At 35.3% G+C, this 19,534-nt stretch overlaps 1 protein-coding gene across 18 annotated transcripts in view; it reads right to left on the bottom strand.

Moving 5' to 3' along the window:
* RIMS2 (regulating synaptic membrane exocytosis 2) overlaps positions 1-19,534 on the bottom strand; it is a 451,752-nt gene that overhangs the window by 187,133 nt on the left and 245,085 nt on the right. For 10 of the 18 annotated variants that reach the window (XM_030495413.1, XM_030495423.1, XM_030495328.1 and 7 more), the window contains 5 exons: positions 19,058-19,104; positions 17,796-17,908; positions 3,849-3,979; positions 819-990; positions 69-222 (listed from right to left, as the gene is read on the bottom strand). In XM_030495413.1, coding sequence (XP_030351273.1) covers positions 69-222; positions 819-990; positions 3,849-3,979; positions 17,796-17,908; positions 19,058-19,104 — 617 coding nt within the window. Of the gene's footprint in view, positions 1-68; positions 223-818; positions 991-3,848; positions 3,980-12,149; positions 12,198-17,795; positions 17,909-19,057; positions 19,105-19,534 lie in introns of all 18 variants that reach the window. The other 8 variants (XM_030495280.1, XM_030495298.1, XM_030495289.1 and 5 more) reach the window with 1 other exon arrangement.

Raw genomic sequence — 19,534 nt, forward strand, 5'->3', positions numbered from 1 at the left:
AAGAATTTAATATACTTTACATATTAATTCAAATGAACTATATACAGTGAGTAAAACTAGCAACCTACTTTGTAACCTCCGTGTGGGACTCTCGCCATGGAGCTGTCTGCGTGGCAAATATGGTGAGGGATGGGGAAGTGGCAATGAAGAGACATCATGCGTTTGAAGTTTGTACCAGTGAGGTTCATCATCTAGTAATGCTGTCTCTAACTCAATAAGAATCTAAAAAAGAAAAAAAGGTTAAAAGTAGGAAAGCATTACATAACAGAATATTTTACATAGGTTTTTTAAAATATAGCTATTTAAAAATAGCTATGTTCATAAATTTTGTTCTATTATTCGCTTATTGTTAAGGACTTTGTCTGAAGTTTTATAAAAATCTTCCATTTAATATGAAAGAAGTTCCTGTGCCTTTTACAACCCTAAATATACCAAAAATCTTTCACAAAACCTTCATTACCTTGTGACAATCTTTACAGCATTCAAATATCTTGTAGCAAGTAAGGCACCAACATTCCAACATTTGGGTAAAATACAGCTATGGATAATAGGGATTTTAAAAAACAATTCTAAAAGAAATTGAGAAACCATGTGGATGCTGTTACTGAAACAGAACAAACACAGAAAGAATCTCATAACAATACTATGTGATAAGTGCCAGATCGCTATTTGTTTACTACTAAGTGAAATAAGGACAAATATACAACAATTTAAACCATTTTTCTTTGCTACATTTAATCATTTTTTCAAAAATACTGTATCTAGACATGAATATGTGAGCAACTGTGTTTCTATAATAACTACTAATAATTGTATACCTCTCCTAAAAATTCACTTTCTTCCTCTCGAACTCGTGCTTGGTCCCAAAGAGTAATTTCTAACATTCGTTCTCTAAACTCTCTCCGATGAACTGGAGAATAAATGAATGTCTGATTCCACTTAGGTTCCAATGTTTTCTTCACTGTTTTTGTTCTTCTTTTATTTTTATCACTGAAAAAAATCCCAAAGATTAAAAAAGTTCAAAAGACCATTCTATTGTAATATCATGGAAAGTAGGAAATCTTAAATCAGAAGTACATTTTGTAGTATTATGGACACTATAATTTATGTCAGGATTAGTCCTTTATTATAAAATAAAATTCAGCACATATATCGAGAATAATTCATGACTTCACATTAAAAATTAATGTTAAGTGATTTCCAGTTCATGTGCCAATTCTAATTTTCAGAAGTTCCCTGAAAAACAGAAATGTTTTGAGATGTTTGTTATGAAACCAGCATTTTATAAAGCAATATATATATTGGTTGTACTTGATAATCTTAAAGGTCTTCTCCAACCTAGTTGATTCTATGATTCTGTAAATGGGATTTCCATGAGGCACAGTCTGACTGTAAAACATGTATGCAGACAACATTGGGTATAATAGAAATCTGCATTTCAGATAAACTAGCCAGCTGGTTCAGTCAGGCTTCCAGTCCTACATCAGCTGACTCAAACTGCAGAGCAGGAGGGAGCCGCTGGCCCACGTGAAGGAATGGTCAGGGAGCTACAGGCAGTGTGGGGCCTTCCCCATAGGGTTCTCCTGACCAGTGGCTCCACCGCTAGGAAACCAGAAGCCCTGAGAATGAGTTAAATGTCTTTTTCCAGCAAGACTGGAAGTAACAATGTTCTCAAAACAGCTCCCAAAATCCTTTGGGTCACTCCAAGGAGCCACTCAGGTTGAAGGTGGCTCTCCACCACAACATTGGCCTTATGTTGTGGAGCCTGGTGAGGTCTCCATGCAAGGCTACCATGGAACTCCTGGCTCTGGCTCCAGGGTGTTGTTGAAAGCAACGTGTTTTGCAGAATATTTCTGCTTGAAAGAATTAATATTTTCTGATGGAGACAAGTTTCACTGGAAAACACCCACGCTCCTTCTACTGAGAATACTGATGACAAGAGTTCTTATAACAATGCTTAATTTTAAACCTGCGGATTGCTGCATACTGCAGCTGCATACTAATTTATGTGAATTTTTTAATACGGCAATGCAGCTACTCTCCGTTTACAAACGCTTGCAAGCGTAATGTAGTTATTTTATTTCTGAACTGTTACTTAGAAGCTGGATCAAAATATTAACTAAGAAATAATATTTTCAGACACATTGTTTAAACAAATAATGTAATCATTTCTATTATAGTAAAGATTTGTTTGCCCTTGAGAACTGAAATAAGATACATTGGACAAGCTTTTGCAATGAAATTTGTTTAATCAAAGAGAGTTCAGTATCTTCATCCAATTAAACGCTTGACTTATTTAAGTGCATTTTACCTCTGGCACGTTTCCTTCTACTACACAAGAAGTATGTTGTTGCTTACTTTGCTTTTACCTCTAAGAAAAGGAAAATGAATTTGCATGTCAAAAAAACCTCAAAATGAATCAGAGCTCCATAAGACAAATTGCCAATTCTTACATAAGTGATAGAAAACACATAACAATTAAAGAAAAATTTCTTAATACTTCACATAAATGGGAAACACTAGTATAGCTTAATAAAATTTACTGTTACGTAACTTTTTGTATCCGTATACTTGAAGTATTTAATTAAATATTTTTCTTCTATGTATTTTTAGTTATTACAACTTTCATTGTGAAACATTCTGAACACAGATATTTTGGTAGCTTTATTCATCTTGAAAAAGCAGATAAGATGATTTAAGCAGACCTGATTCTCAGTTCAGCACAGCTTCAGCATCTCCAAACACACTGCAGCAATCTGAATAACTAAGAACCTAGTCAACCAGTTCAAATATTGGTGAGCCCCAGACAATCCATCTAAAAACTTTTTGTCAGCAATGATACAGCAAATTATACACTCACAGCAAATTTTCTCGTCAACCTTTGGTAAACAATGAAAATGGAAAAGCAGTGTCTTCCAAAATCCTGAATAGCTTTAATTCCTGCTGAATTAAAGCTGGTACTGGAGATAGTTAGCATCTTCCTAGTTTAGCTATTAGGGAAAGCAAAGGATGTAAAAATATAAACTGTAAAGTTACATCAATTTACATCAATCTTTTATATACCGAGTCAGGTTAAATCTTTGAATTATTTGGTTGATACACTACAAAATAAAGCTAAACTTGTTCCTCTACTGACACAATCTTAGGAAATACCAATTTAAAAAAAAAAAAAGTGCAACACATCATTTCCTTTGCTGTTCTACCCACCCCCTAAGTTGAAATGGCAGAAAACCATGGACTTAAAAATGAAGGAACTATCCAGGAAAATGGGTCCCTACCACAGTTCCATAGTTTGATTTTCCCCAAATGCATATATAATGCCAATCCAGATTAACATCAGTCCTGTGCTTTATGGGAAGTTTTCAAGGTGCATCTGGGAAATCTTGGCTGAGCCACCTATACTGATATGAAATCTATGGGTTTCAGATGCCAAACCTGTTCCTACTTTGTTGTGTAAACATAGGGCAACCCAGACTGCTGGACTGATCAGTCCAGAAATACGTGAACCTAACTTTGTAACATTTTCTTCGCACTAAGCGTGAATAACTGTCAGAGGAAATAAGGGCATTGTAAGACACTAATAACATTCTTTGCAAATAACAGATTCCAATGCAACGACATAGGTTTATCTTTCCTTTTCTATTCAGAATTTAATAAAATCTCCAGTGAAAGTGAGTGTGTTAAGTGTTCAAAGACACATTGCTGTTACATAGCATGTTCAATAAAGAAATTCCAAACTGTAAGATTTTTCCATATATATGTATATATATGTAAACTCCGCAATGTGTGCCATCTGAGTATCAGACTAATTCTTTCTCAAATGCTCCTTGCCTTTGTGTTCATCCTACCTTCTGTCTGGAAGAAAGTAAATTTTAACATAAGGATTCCTTGGCCTCCCATCTTCCCTTGAAGGAAGATCCTTTGCTCCCAATATCGTCACTATTAACTGATGACCAACCTTGTCATACCACAGTTTTATCTGTAATGAGAAAATACGTATTAGTGAACTCATTTCAACAACAAAGTAGCATATTAATCCTTAAAATCAATTTTGCTCATAAGCTTCTATTTGTATTGGTTACTTAAACAGAAAAGAACATGTTCTACTTTGTATTTATAATAAAGCATACAAATAAATTAATACTATAATAGCTTCAGTATGTACCAGGATTTACTCTTTTTAAAAAAATCCCTGTCCAATATGTATATTATTTCACACCAATTATTTTTCACATGGTGCTCTGGTTAGGATTATTCTCTCTTGGCAATGATGCTGTACTACTTGCATTACTGATGCATGATATTCGTATATATACATTTCTAAGGAGTTTATGCACAATGAATGAATTAATTTTTCCCATCCTGTTGTGCTGGAAAGACTATGGGATAAGACCATAAATATTTCAAAACTCTAAACATTTTTCAAGATGCAGAGGCTCATCCTGATATTATTAAAGCCCTCTAAAAATTGTAAGAGAGCAAGGCTCAGCAGTCCAACACTCTTCACAGCCCAACTCAGCCACAACAAGACAAAACTTACTATTACTTGCCTGTAGAAATTATTATTAATCAGTATTAGACATGGTCTGCTATCCTGTTTAACTAGCTGCTACTTAGCTATTTCAGTTTGAATACTATAGCTGCAAATACATTATTCAAGGAGAAGATATACCTATTTTAGCGCATGGAAAGGGGAAATGGGGCAATTAGGACCAAGGCTTTCCAAATAGCAAGGGAGTCACTACATAGTGGTACCAATGTAGTATTATTAACTATAGCTGACAGGGGAGGCTCTTTTCATGGGGAGTTTACCATGACAAAGGACAAACTAGGACATTTAGAGGAAACACTGACCCTGACTGAACTTATGGGGATCAAAGAGGATAACGCCCAACTACATGCCCAACCAAGAAGTGCACTTTTAGGCATGAATATACCCTGGCTAAGGTAAACAAAGCCAGGGGACAGTGCCCATCTCACATCGCTTCAGAGACAGGGTCTCCATCTGCTGTCATAGCTCTTCATCTTCAGTCTTTCAGTCACTTAAAGAAAGGTCTTGGCACAATTCTCAAGACTTTTGACTCACCAACAAGAGGCTGATTTCCCTAATACTTCAGTAAATGAGATTACACTAAGACACAACTCAGCCAATGGTGGCAGTCTACTTCTTCCTTCTGCATTACTTCAGATCTTGCAAATCTTGAAGCCATCAGAGAGTAGTGTTTGAGTGGACACTAACAAGGGGAGGATACCTGTTCTCTATTTTCCTATCATTGACTCTACTACTGAATTTACAGGTTTCTGGTACTAACAGGTAAAGGGCTCTAAAGCAGAAAACTGTATGAGAGAAATTATCTTTGATAAGATTTCAGACAGTTCTAGATGCCGTTCCTACATTTCTGCAAGGCAAGGGGCTTTGTCAGTATTTTTTCTAAACTGAGAACTTATTTGGACTACTAGGTATCTTCATCCAGCCACAGATCACAAGTGGCAAGCTTTGCATCAGCTGTGTAAATCCAAAGCAAAGTTTTAATGAACTCTGAAGTGCGAGTCAACATACATGTTCTCTGACACTAAATGTATCCACTGGCAGGCTTCCTTGGGAGTCCTTGGGCAAAGGACAGTCTTGGCTAATCCATCACCCCAGGGGCAGTAGCACTGAAGACAATATTCGTCTGCTTTTTAGGAAAAATTATCCTTGCTTAAGCAGAATGCAACATATACGTGACACTATTACAAACTATGACTAAGTAAAGATGAGATAATCTTGACATGGGTGCCAAAAATATAACCAGAATTATGCATTTATATCCAAGCTAAGTATTTCTCCACTATATTTGTTTGAGACTGAATTTTTGCAGGAAAACTTCAGCAAAAATGTTTGAAAATTACTCTAAGCAGAAGGTTAACTCATCTGACAACATTTCTTTGAGATGCTCTAACATCCGTATTTTAGAACAAGAAATCAAACTTGTGGTGGCTTGCACCTTTTACTTTTCTCTTGGTACTGTGGGGGAAAGAAAAAAAAAAGGGAAAAACTTATACATAATGGGCATATAATTCGGCTTGTTACAGGAAATGTCAGGAGGCAAAATTATGGGTAGAAGGTGCATTCTCTTGTGTGTTCACACTGCTAGCACTCCAATATACAGCACACACACTTGTAACACAAGAATTCATTCGACTTGGATGCAAAGAGAAGAAGGGAAGAAACTGGGAGTGAAAGAATGGACAAAGAACCCCATGGAGGGGGAGGATGGGATTGCATTCTCATGGGATTAGAAAAAGAAAGAAGGGACAAATCAGAAACTGCTCTAGAATTACTGGAAAAGTAATGGATACAGGATGCTTCTTGGTGGAACATTGGAAGAACAGAGCCACTAATGACAGGGACCATAGAAGAACAGAGGGCAAAACCAGACTGAATGAGACAAATGGAATGAGATGACAAAAGAACCAGCCATTCTGTAACTAGCACAAAATAACATTGCACAGAGAGATTGGGATTAAATAAAATCTGACAAGAAGTCAAGGTGGGAAATTGGAAAGGAAAATGAGAAACAAGGATCTTAACTAGCATACTGAACATGGAAAATGAGTTTGGGAATAGGACTGATCTAATTCGGACTCTCCTGTGCACAAGTATTATGACAATATTCAGATGGTATGGTATTTTCCCACAAGAATCTTTTCTATTCACAAGTTAAAAAAGGACAGCCATTAAGACAGCCAGGTGCAATCCAAGAGGACTAGATTCCATCCCTTCCTCTTTCCTAGAGGCCTTGTGTATCAAGGCATGTATACCTTGAAACATTTTTAAAAGTATTAACAAATTGCATGTTCTTCATTGTCTGGGAGTCTGGCATGAGGCCCTGGAGCCTGATTTGTAGTGCTAAGTAAAGTATTGGAATTGAAGTCTGTGGTGTATATTATGCCTGGACCGAACCTGATTGTCTTAGACTCTGATCATAGTTTCTCAATTCTTAATGAATAAATGCAGGACAATCCTACCACACTTACAGAATACTATACATATTTTATGTTATGAAATTAATATGGGATAGCACATATATAACTGAAAAGTTGATGAGGAAATTATTTTTTCCTTTATAGCTTTGTTGAGTTGTATGAGAAATGACTCCTAATACCAAAAAGTGAGCACTGAATTATTCAATCCATAGGGTGTACTTCCCACAAGAATGTACAGATGTGATGCTCAGCATTGAAAGACTTAAGCAGCTAACTAACAGCAGAATCTACAAACCGTCCATTCAGCAGGTTTTTTACAAATGCAGGAATTGGCACTTATAAAGCTTACAACATCTAAGAAACTGTGACAATGCAATCCTGATCTAAATGAAGGAAAGGGAAAGCTAAAATTTCAACACTTAAAACACACAATAGAAAAACCATGCTAGCTGATGATAATGTGGAAGCTAACACCTGTAAAAAAATTCTTGAACAGGACTTTGTCTACCTAGGCAACTTAGGATGTAGACACCTAGAATTCACATAGAAAGTGATTCTGAATGGTTTCTTTTCAGTCAGTGCTGAAGTCCTGGAAACTTATTTGCCACACACACATATACTTTCCTTCCCTAGGCAGATGTGAACATAATTCTTGGCTAAACTTCCGTTGTAACCTACATTCAGGCAAACAGGCATCTAAGTTCAGTGCATCCTGAAACTGTGAGATGATCTGCTACCTGTGAATTGGTGCATCTGTTGCACTCCTTGAGACAAGCTTCCAGGTAAGAGTACCTGCCATGCAGAGAGCAAGAACAAAGAGCTCTTCAGCAGTCCAGTGATGACGGTAGTCATTGGGAAGAAAAGACATGAGGGTCTGGTCACAGCTTCATAGGATTCTTTCAGTTTTTAATCCAATAGCGGTCTAATACGAGATCAATATATGTTCTGGGTAGCAGATCTGCAATCTGCTACACCAAAATTAAGCTTTCTTTGCTACCACCTCACACTTATATTCCCAGTCACACAGTATTTCAACTCCAGAGAAGAAAGGGATGTGCAACAGCTTGATGATAAAGGCACTTTTCTGAGAGACTGGTTCAATCTCTTCAGTCTAAACAGGGTTTAAACACAGATGTCCTGTTTCTGGAATGAGCCTCCTACACATAGAAAGATCTATAAAAGCTGACTGCTGGTGTTGCATTCTGAGAAATGAGGATACAGGTATCTAGTATTCCTGTTTGGTCCTCTGTGGCATCAGAAGAAGACTGCTCCCTCTGGAAAACCAACTCACCCTGTGAAGTAGCCTAAATTTCAGATAGAGTTAATGGGGTGTCCTTTATTTGGGCTGGATCACTCCCTGCAGATATTGAGGTACTTAATTCTTTCCTTCAACTGTACAAGTCTAAGCTCCTCCCCAAGGCACCTCAGACTTATTTGAAGCTAGCATAAATTATATGAATTAAGGACATAATTTCAGCTTACTAGATTTCATTCTTTTTCTTTTAGATCTCAGCTTAACGAGAAATTTTATTCAGAGATCTGATTGAGGTCAGAGTTCTAGAAAAGAAGTAACCATGTAATTAGGACCCATACTCTAATACATATGCACAAGCAAAACCAGTTAAGAAAATCTAGATAATATTATAATTGCTACTTGCTATATTCCTATCTCATGAATGCTTGGCTGTTTGCTTAACTATGCAATCCTGATGTTTTGTATACAGCACATAAAGGCACACCACATCTTAAGTGATAACTTTAGATTTAAAAACTGAATATTCGAAGTTTTAAATTTTATGCTACATTTTACTCTTTATTTGTTATATAAGGGTTGCTTCACATATCTCATGGAAAAGAGATGAAACTTGTGCCACTGGGAGAGACTGCTTGCCCTGCAGCCTGATTTCTACCACCATAGTTTACCCAAACATCACTAGGTTTGAAAGATAGCTAGCCAGGCATTTTTGTTCTTCTGTTTTTTATTATAATTTTTCAAGTAACCTACATAGCTGTTTATTAGTGCAGCATTTTGAAACTGAGATACTACTTTTCTTCCTTCCGATTTTCAGAAACAAAAGATACACAAAATATGTTGTACCAGATCAGAAGGATCTGTTGTTGAAAAAAAAATTATCTCAGGAGATTTTTAAAAAATGCTTACATCAATCATTTTATTTATTTAACTTTATGTAGATGCAGAAACTGCCCTGAGCTGGTAAAGTCTTGGGTGTAGCTGAGGTGAGCTTTGGACGTTGTTAAACATACCTTTAACACATTCTGACTACTGAGGGTTGTTAAACCAAACTATTATTGCTGTCTGGTTCAGTTGCTGTCTGATATGTTGGAAAAAATACAAAAAAAGGCTGTCAAACTGTACAGCCTCAAGGATATGAAGGCCAGAAAACTATGGAGGTATTTAGGCTGCCCTAATGTAGATTTTTCAAAAATTTCTGGTTTAGTGGCTTCTTCTTGATTTCAGTAATGCCAAAAAGATGCGTGCATATATTTTTACACATGATCAAATGTATTAAAGCAAAAAGAATGTCTGAAATTTTGGAAGTCAGAAAAAACCCCAGTGGTTTCATTGCAAATCTGGCTCAAAAGGAGGGTCCTCCAAGTAAACAAGAGATACTGCATGGAAACACAAATTTAAGAACAGATCATATCCTACAAAGATATCGCAAAATCTCATGCTCTAAATTAGGAAATTGCTGGTATGCTAAACTGAATCCAAAAGCTCACCAAATAAATCCACAGTTTTCCAAGTACTACAGAATTAGTAAAAGTTCAGGAGAAGGGTGCATGGCAGGGGGAAAAGGAAATTGAGTGGCTTTCTTCCCAACAAAATAATAATTATGTGTTTCAAATCATCCAGTGATACAAGAGCTACAAAATGAATGGAATGACATTGAGAGAAGTGTGGAAGAGGAACTTGTGCCAGAACGTGGGACATTTATCACCAGGATCAGTTTCAGACTAACAAGTAAAGAAGATGCAAGTGAGACTACAGATGTGCATTTCCTGTTGAGAGCAATGAAACAAATAGGTATAAACAGTGTTCGGAGATGCTCGTTCTTGTAGCAAATTCTACAGACACAGCTATATCAGAGCTCACAATGTAATGTATACTTCCTGACAACCATAAACAACAGCTCAGAGCTCTGAGTTAGCTAATTTCCCACGCCGAGAAGTAACCAGAATTCTGCACAATTGCTGCACTGGTTCGAATGCCCTTGTTCAAAAATCACTGGAGAATTTGTTCTCTGCAGCCTGCATTGTAAACATATCTTAAATTAATCAATTTTAAACTATCAACCTTCCCTACTAAAAGAGAGCAGATGTTGGACATTTTGTTTCAGTCTTGTAAGGATGTTGCCAAGCTCCTAAATTTGAGTTCTTCAGGAACTCCTGTCACAAACTTTACGTTTAGCTTTGACCATTATGTAACTCTGCAAAAAGCTATTAGAGTGGTCCACAATGACTCCACAGGCATTGTGCAGAAACAAAACTGGGGCTAAAGACAATTCTTATCTACAGCATCAAAAATAATCCAGCCAGAGGTGAGAGAACAAGCCTCATACACTTTCACCTCTTGGTGGATATTCTCTATCACGCATAACACTTGGTTTATTTCCTTAAATGACTACCATAATCATTTGATCAAAGTAATTTTATTTTTTTTAATTATAGGATAATAGTCTAAGTAGAAGTGAAATTTTTTATGTCTATTTATTTTATATAATGTGGTTAAAATAAGGAACTACTACATGTTACTTCTACATTATGGTATTTCATGAAACATTCAGGTTTCAGGAAAATATTTCCCTTTTAAATTGAACAATTGATTTTCATATAAATTCTTAATTTATTTTGCACATATCTTAAAATAAAATAAATATTAAAAGACTTCTTATGGTATTTACCTTTATGAACTACTTAGCAACTTGTGATTGAATTCATATGCCTCTTTGATTTCATTACCACTAACAAATGCCAACTTTCTTAATCATGCTAAAGGATGTTTTAAGTTTATAATACAAAGCCAGTTTATGTCAGTAGCACAAAATAACACATTAACCTAAAACAATACTATAAAGACATTACTTTTTCAATCTCAATTTTTTTCTTAGAATCTTTTATTTTTGATTTACATTTAAGCAGGAAGGACTACTTTCAGGAAATAATATATTGTGAAAAAAAATTGTACTTTATCAAATATGAGTCATAACCAAACCATCTCCTACAGTCTTATTTAGAATTCCTTTATAAGTATATATATGATCTCCTTTTCCATTTCAATATGAAATTTAGTCATCTCATTCTGATCATTTAGATCATCCTTTACTTCTTCCTTGAGCAAGTCATCAAACAAGCGAAACATTTATACAGCTCCCACACAAAAGATTAATATCTCTATAAAGACATTTTGAAAGAAAAGCAGACAATATTCTATTTACAAAAAACTGAAAAACATGCAGCAAAGCAAGATAAGCATTGTAACATATTAGTAAAACCTACTTAGCGTTAATCTACGGTACCTTAGGAGTTTCCTAATGAAAAAAGGCAAACAACTTGTACCTAAAGAGAATACCAAAGCTAAATAAATTCAGTAACACAATGGGAGAATTTTTTGTTGTTCAATAAAGTTTTGATTATTTTGATCTATCTTTAGTAAATGCAAGACCCAAGTTTCATACACAATAAATGTTTCTTTTAACAAGGTACAAATTTTTTGCCTGTCTTTCACTCAAGGTGCTACAATTACTTGGAAAATGCAAAAAAGGATGTGTTAAGTAATGATAATGAATGATTTAAAGAGACATTCATTTTTACATAATGACCTCAAGCACAAAATTACTTACTTTTTAAACACTACACACATTTTGTATGTGGGATGCATAGCCATCATCACTATTGAAACCTGTATGAGTTTACTACTGGGTAAACAGCAAACAAAAACTAGTTGTCTCTTTAAATTTTAATTTAATATTTTAAACTCCATGCAGAATTTTACAAGCTGCTCACAAGATGGCATGAAACTTGTTAATATGGTTTAAAGCAACACACTAAAAATATGGGAAAACGGACTATAATGTAACGTTTTCCTACTATGCATTTTCCATAACAAACAAAAGAAAAACCCACAACTTTAGTTTTCGTCAGGCAGACGAAGTCTTTACCTGAACCCTAGGAACAAAAGGCGTTGTTCTTCTACTAAGGCTTTGGCTCTGGTAAGCAAAATTAAAGAAAAAGCAATAAAACAAAACCAAAAAGGACAACACGCTGGAAACTAAAAGACCAAAAGTAAAAACAAAGACACACAACTATTACTTTAAACACAGCTTTACACCAACAACATATTTATATAACACAAAGTATTTTAACGCAATGCATAAATTAAACCTGCAGATATGTTACCAAGTCATACCAAAACCCTGTGATGGAAATTCTGGCCTTAGGGAAGTCAGCAAGAATTTTGCCACTGATTCCCCAGGAGCAAGGATTTCTCTTTCAGGTCTACAGATAACATTTACAATAAATTCAGAAATAACATTAACAAAAGGAGCAGGTCAGCAAAGTGTGATTTAAAAGTGGGGAAGCAAACACAAGTTCGGCTTGATCATCTCTTTTAGAAAGATTATAGATGCATATTCAGAGACAGAATCAAGTACATTTCACACATTGACAGGTTTGCTTGCTTTCTAGAATAAAGCAAGTAAAGTAAAAGGTTTTCTCTTTTATGCAACTTTAAGGGGCATTTCTATAAAAAGCCCTCCTAAATATTTTTTCAAATTATTCAAAAAACGTTAGTGCTATCTGGTATTAGCATTACTTCGGGGAAGGTACAATCAATGTCTTTCAATTCTCTAGCAATAATGACAGAAATGACATATGGTATATACAGAAAACCCTAGCATGAAATGGGATCTAGAGCATTTAGCAAACTTAGTAGCTGCATTGCATACATAGATGCATTTATAACTCTTATTTTTGTTATATAACACTTTTTTCCAGATAACATACAGCCTTGTGGCTTCCAGAGGTTACGTCAAGACTACATCAGTACAGTTCCTGGACTAGCTACAAACTCTAACCAACCATTCTCCATCTTCACCTTAGGTCAACAACTAATGGAGTGGCACACAAAGGGTACCGAGTGTAGGGAATGGATAGCAATTATTTGGCCTGACCAGAGAGGCTGGACTAGGTGACCTCTGGTGGTCCTTCCAGCCTCCACCATTCTGTGATCCTCAGAGTGCTAGTGAATGGGAGAATGGGAGCATAGGAGTAGGTCACAACAATCACAGCAGTCTGATAGATTTGAATCTGCTTTTCCTCCCTGCGCTGTTTTCCTGAGATTATTGATCTATTTTGAAGTGATGGAAAGATACTACTACTCAGTAGTTCCTTCTGTAAGAAATGTACCCAAATTATGGGGCTAGGCAGTGTGACAATGCTTCTGCTACCCTCCTCACTCACTTGGCTTGCATAGATGCTGGAGAAATCTGTTCCATAAAATGTGTGAAGTAATCTGTTCTCACACCAAAGCAAGAAGATATATAAGAAAATTCGACAGTGGATCACAGGACTTGTCTGATGTGCTCCTGTGCTCTGTGAGGTGCAGCAGCTTCACACTGTCCCCTACTCTGCACAGCCTTGTGTATAGGTGTCAGAATGTCACCTCCTCATGCACAACAGAAGTAGATCTTTAGCTTGCTTCTCCTCCATATTACAAGAGAAATATAGATACTCCAGAATATCACAATCCTAAAAGGGATAGAATGTCTCCCATCATGCCCCAAGGACCCTCACCTGCCATATTCTGCCTTGGGAAATGGAAGGCAATAAGCACATTATGTGTGCTACTTAAAACTTTCCAGGGTTTGTTGTTAGAGCAACAGAAATTTACTTGTGTAGAGCTACAAAGGAAAGGGGAAAAGGAAAAGGCAAAAGGGGGAAATGGAGCACATCTCATATTTTACCCTATCTCTCCAATATGTTGATATATTATGTCCTTCACAATGTACAATATCTGCTTTCTAATATGCTACATATATTACAACTATAATTAATATACCTGTATTTTTATTGTTTTATAAACTACGTATGGAAAATCTATTTAAGTGGCCCTGTGGTTCAGCTGTACAAGGAAATAGATTAATTTTATAAATGACATCCCTTTTCTGGTAGAATTTCCAGCAGTACAAAAATGAAATATTGTAAATTTATACCTGCATCCATTTACATGGTCTTGTAGTCATGTTAGCAGCCTCTAAACCTAACTATTGCAAAAGCATTCCAAATTATACCTTTCATGCAGTACTGAAAAAGTAGCCAGAATGCAGCAATGAAGCGAAGCGCACCAACACACAAAGGATACTGACTTTTTCAAAATGATATTAAAGGAAAAACAAATCAGTGGAAAACCACAGAAAAAGGAACCAGTCAAAGCAAATAATGAAACAATAATTGCAATAACAGTCAGATACTCCCCTGAAAGAACAATGTGGATCAAAAATGCTACAAATTTTAGAGAATACAGATAATAGTAAATTATAACACACAATAGTTTGCCATAGCTGCGTATTTTTTTTTTTCAATCAAATACATATTTTATTAATGGAAAGATTTCCTAGCTATGTGATATGGTTTGCTTCATGGAAAATCTTATTAGCCAGCTCTGGAGTGTCACTGTAACCTCAACTGGAATAAATAGGTTCACAGATCAACGCCAGTAAGGAAGAAAACATGGAAGATTCGAAGAGACAGAGAAAGATATCCCTGAATAATAGAGGGGCATCACTGCAGCTAAACTGGCTAAAACCATGCTGAACATAAAGGAATCCATTCTGAAACACTATTAATGTAAAAACCCTTGAAGGATCTGTAGTGCTGTCTAAATAAGGATGAATACATGCAACTATTTAGTCAAATACTTTAAACCTCCACCTGAACTGTAGGTACCTCCACTTCTGTCCACAGCTTTTGTATTTCACAGCCTACTAACCACAGTTGCCCTAACAGCAGCCCACCAGGACTACATGGTATTGCCCAAAAGCTCAGAAAATACAGAAAACACTTCCAAAATCTTGCGTATCATTCTTTTCCTCAGATTCATCACACCTGTCTGAATTCGGCTACCATCACCCAGAATGTGAGCTGACCTGCCACTTCCACACAGAACAGCATCCTGACCGCATCTACTGCCAGGGCTCTTCAGTTATTCTCCTGCTAGGCATTCACCATAAAAAGCACATTCCCTAATACATTTGGAATGTAGTATTTCCTTTCATTTCCATCATACTCAGCTATTTAGAATGAATGAGTGTTCCATCAACTGTTCTGTCAGAAAAGAGCTGATTAAAAAAACGGAAAACCAAGATACTGAAGCTTGCCCATTCTGTAGTGCTGAAACTGAAATATATTTTGGAACATGAGGAGATTTTTAAAAATCAATTTTCCCCTATTACTTCACCTTTGTTAAAGGTCCAAAATTAGAAGATCTCATAGTCCATTCTAATTTTCCACAATACGTCCAACTCTATGAACAGCTGTTTTTTTCACTAACTCTTACAAAGTTTCAAAACTGTTTGAAGTCGTAAATTAAGAAACCAAGATTTTAAAAAGTGAAGGAAAAACTAGTCATTGCACTACCTCTAGACACATAAACCCCCAAAATTTAAAAGTCAAAAAAATTGTAATTTTTTTAAACAAACTTAAAATATCAGATCAAAAAGGAAAAGAAAAAATGTTCATGTTGAATACTTCAATTCTCTTAAAATCTTAAAAATATATTTTATTCAACGCATTTCAATGTGCCCAGTTAGGTGCCACATTGCTAACTATCCACACCATGTTCAGAGGTTCTGACAAGCCACCCTTCCTCGCAAAGCAAACACTTTAGTACTCGCCTCTCAAAGCCTTGAGCCAAGAGCAGCAGGAGCTGGCTTGTGCCATTAAGATGATTAACATGAAATACAGCTATTTTCAACTTCTCTTTAGCTGGTGAGTTAAGTGTTCAAATCTTCAAACTGTCTACTAATGTTAAGTGTCGACATTGAGCCAGTGGGACTTTAGAGAGTTACTGAGTATTTCTGACATCAGTGTCACTCGACTGGAGCCGTGTGTTCTCAGGAATCAGCTGCTCTCTGAAGGAAACAAGGATATTGTGTAGTAGGGAGTACTGTATAACTGCAAACAGTACATAAGGGAGTACAAAGAGGACAAACATAGGAAAGATCTTTAAATGTCTTCTAATGTTATTTATTTTGTTTCCTTAAATGGGAAGAGATGTTACAAACTTATTATTAAAGGCATTTATATCTTGAAACAAGAAAAAAAATCCCATTAAAAATATGAATGATGCCTTCTTGAGTTAAACACCGAATTTATATGCCATTCTAAGATATAAAACCTTGTGAATTCCATTATTAGAACATACCTCCAAATCTCCTGATTTTACTCTTACACACCTCAAACAGCAAAATCAACAGACTTACTGACTTTACTAATAAATCCTAATCTTAAACTCCTGAAGATTTTGTTTCTGAAACTGAGTAAGTGAGGAAGTCAGTTATGCGTGGTTCCTATTGGTACCATCATTCTACAGTGTTTGTGCATTGGATGTCTGAGCAGCTAAATATAGACCTTGAATTTCATGCTGGGAGCTAGGAACCAAAACTTTTTGTCAGCCTATTTTTTTTTTATGATATTTAGTTGAAAGAGATTTCTTTCCCTCATTTCCACTATCAACAATTTTTGCTGTATTGTAAAACTAACTTGGTTTTTAGAAACCTTGGTCCGTGTATTTTGACAGTTCATGTTCTCTTGTAATTGTAATTTGAGTCTTTCAAAGTAGTTACGTACAACAGTTACAGAAAATTCAAAATTATATGTTGTAGATGGCTGAGCCGATGAGCAAAACAAATAATGCCTCATGCATTGCAAAATGGAGCCTACATGGCTGCTGAATTGAAAGGAAAATATTTCTTCCTCTCCTCTATCAATACCATAAACCATTTCTGTAAGACCTTTAAATAGTCTGCTTAGATTTTATGCATATTTTAATGACACACTCAACATAAACAACTTGGAAGAAATATGAATGTGACATTTTCAAGCATGTTTAACACCCGCTTTGCACTGCTTCTATTCCATTTTCCTCTCCTTTTGAACATGTACCAGGCTACAACTGAGCACTTTTGAAAAATCACACTTTGGAGTTGTAAATGACACAGAAAAGTGTACAAAACTTCAGTTTAGTACAAAAATTTACCATTTTAAAGAAAACATTCATGTAATGAACTTTGTTCTCAATGAGAGGAAGAACAAAAGTGAATGACACTGGTACAAAGAATACAACCAAAGTAACATTAGTAAACAACCGAAGAGAGATCTGGGAAAGGTATATATGAAAGCTAAGGCATAAGAAATAAGCAATATTAATGTCCAAGCACACAGGTAATAAAATCTACCAACTGTTCATGTAAGTATTACAGTTGAAAAAGTGTATACACTCAACAGCACAAATGTAACTGTAGGCCATGATCAGACCTTTCTGAAAATTTGACTCCAGTCAAATTACCAGTCTAGCTTACTAAATAAATATACATACATATATATATATCTCTAATCCAACATATATAAAATTTCCAAAAAATAATAAAATAGAATGCCCTTATGAAACTATAGCCCTGCCTACTCTGAGATAAAAAAATTTAGCTAGTTCAACAAGAAATTTATGTTAGACGAAACTTGCAGTCTGCAGTGAGAGTTGTATATACTGCAAAAAGCACAACAGTAATATCAATGAAATGTTTACATACTGAAAGTTGTCCAGACAAGAACTGTGGAACATCCCTTAACATGCCAGGACTCATAGGAGAAGTCACTGAAATAGAAGGTCGGTCCATTTTTTGAGATTCAAATGAACTAGAACCTGTAATCATAAATAAAAATACTATATAAATAGTAGCACTTATTTGTTTTTCACAACATTCTTTAAATAAAAATTGCAGAAATATAACCCAACATTCAATGAAGTTTTGAGAAATACCAATTTTTCATCTATTTATCAAATAATGATACTAAATCTTTTGCTGCTCACATGCAATCAAAAGCCTTTATTTATAGAGTAAAAAATAGCTTATTCAGATAATTCTGACCATAATTATGTCAGTAAGTTGAAGGCCCACAATTCCTACATAGTAAATACTTAACTGTGGTCAAACGAATTCAGTCTTATTATTATTATCTTGTACAATCAGATAGATTTCTAATTAGATTATTACAAAAACATCAAGATGCATGTAATGGGTTTTGTGCATTTTGTTTCAAATCTACAAGGTTTGCAAAATGTCAGAGGACGAGTTTTGATGTCTAAAACATAGAGTAAAAGTGAAGTATTTTTATAAATACAAAAGACAATCCACATCTCACAAAACATAAAATAGATTTTATTTTAAGACTTGGCTGATCAGTGAAAAGTTTTAGAGTTTTTCATGTTATTATAATGAAGTTTATGCCACTGCATTTATTCATAGCTTCTATTATAAAAGAGTTCTAAAACAATGATAAAAAATCACTCCAGGCTGAAATCCATCTTATCAGATCTAAGCCAAAGAACAAGTTATTTTTCCTCACATGAAACACTGAGTTAGGCAATTTAAGGACTGCTGAATGGTTCTGATACAGTAGAAATATTCCGATTTCAAAATAGTTATCTCTCAGGTTGTAAATAAAGAACACTTCATCACCATTTTTAGTTTACACAGTTCAATTGAGAAGCAAAACAACAAGAAATTAAAAATTATTATTAGTGTTTCTGTATATTAGTTAGAATTATGCTTTTCTTTTCAATCAAAAACAGCCTAAGCCTATAACCAAATGTCAAACCTAAATCAAAATATCCTGATTTTTGATAGTCTATTATTAAACAGAGGTAGATAGATAATACAGTAAGATGACATATTGAGACAAATATGGACAAAGAGACGAAAGCTATACTGACTGTAGATGACATTTTTCAATCTTTTTGTGCTTACATAAAAGAGAGAGAAGATTTTCCTACCCCACAATTGAAACTTACTGGACTCCAGCTGTGCATGTGTGCTGTCAGGTATTCTGGGAATGTCCCTGAAATCAGGAAAATTAAGACAGGCTGATCCTTTATCTAACAAGCATATTCAAATTTCAGTTACAGTATAACACTTCTCAAATCACCATGGAATGCCTTGGGAAAGGTGTATGATCTGCTGGCTGTCTTCAGCCATGGGGAAGACTTATCTTTTGTTCAGTATAAATAATTTCGGTGGCAAATTAAAGCCTACAGAGCAAGTGATTTGGTGGATGCAGGAGAGATTCTGCATAGTCACAAATAAAATACTTCAGTAAATAAAAAAAGAACAATCTCAGAGTTAATAGTAGACTAAAACTGTGAGCAGTAAACCTTATGATGACATTATACATTAATTAAATTTATTGGACCCTTATTCAAACATATTAAAGTGCCAATAATGGCTATCCCAAGATGTCCTTTATTGTCCTTGAACCCCAAGTTTGGACA

This window comes from Strigops habroptila, chromosome 1, assembly GCF_004027225.2.
Source record: "Strigops habroptila isolate Jane chromosome 1, bStrHab1.2.pri, whole genome shotgun sequence".
Lineage (NCBI taxonomy): Eukaryota > Metazoa > Chordata > Aves > Psittaciformes > Psittacidae > Strigops > Strigops habroptila.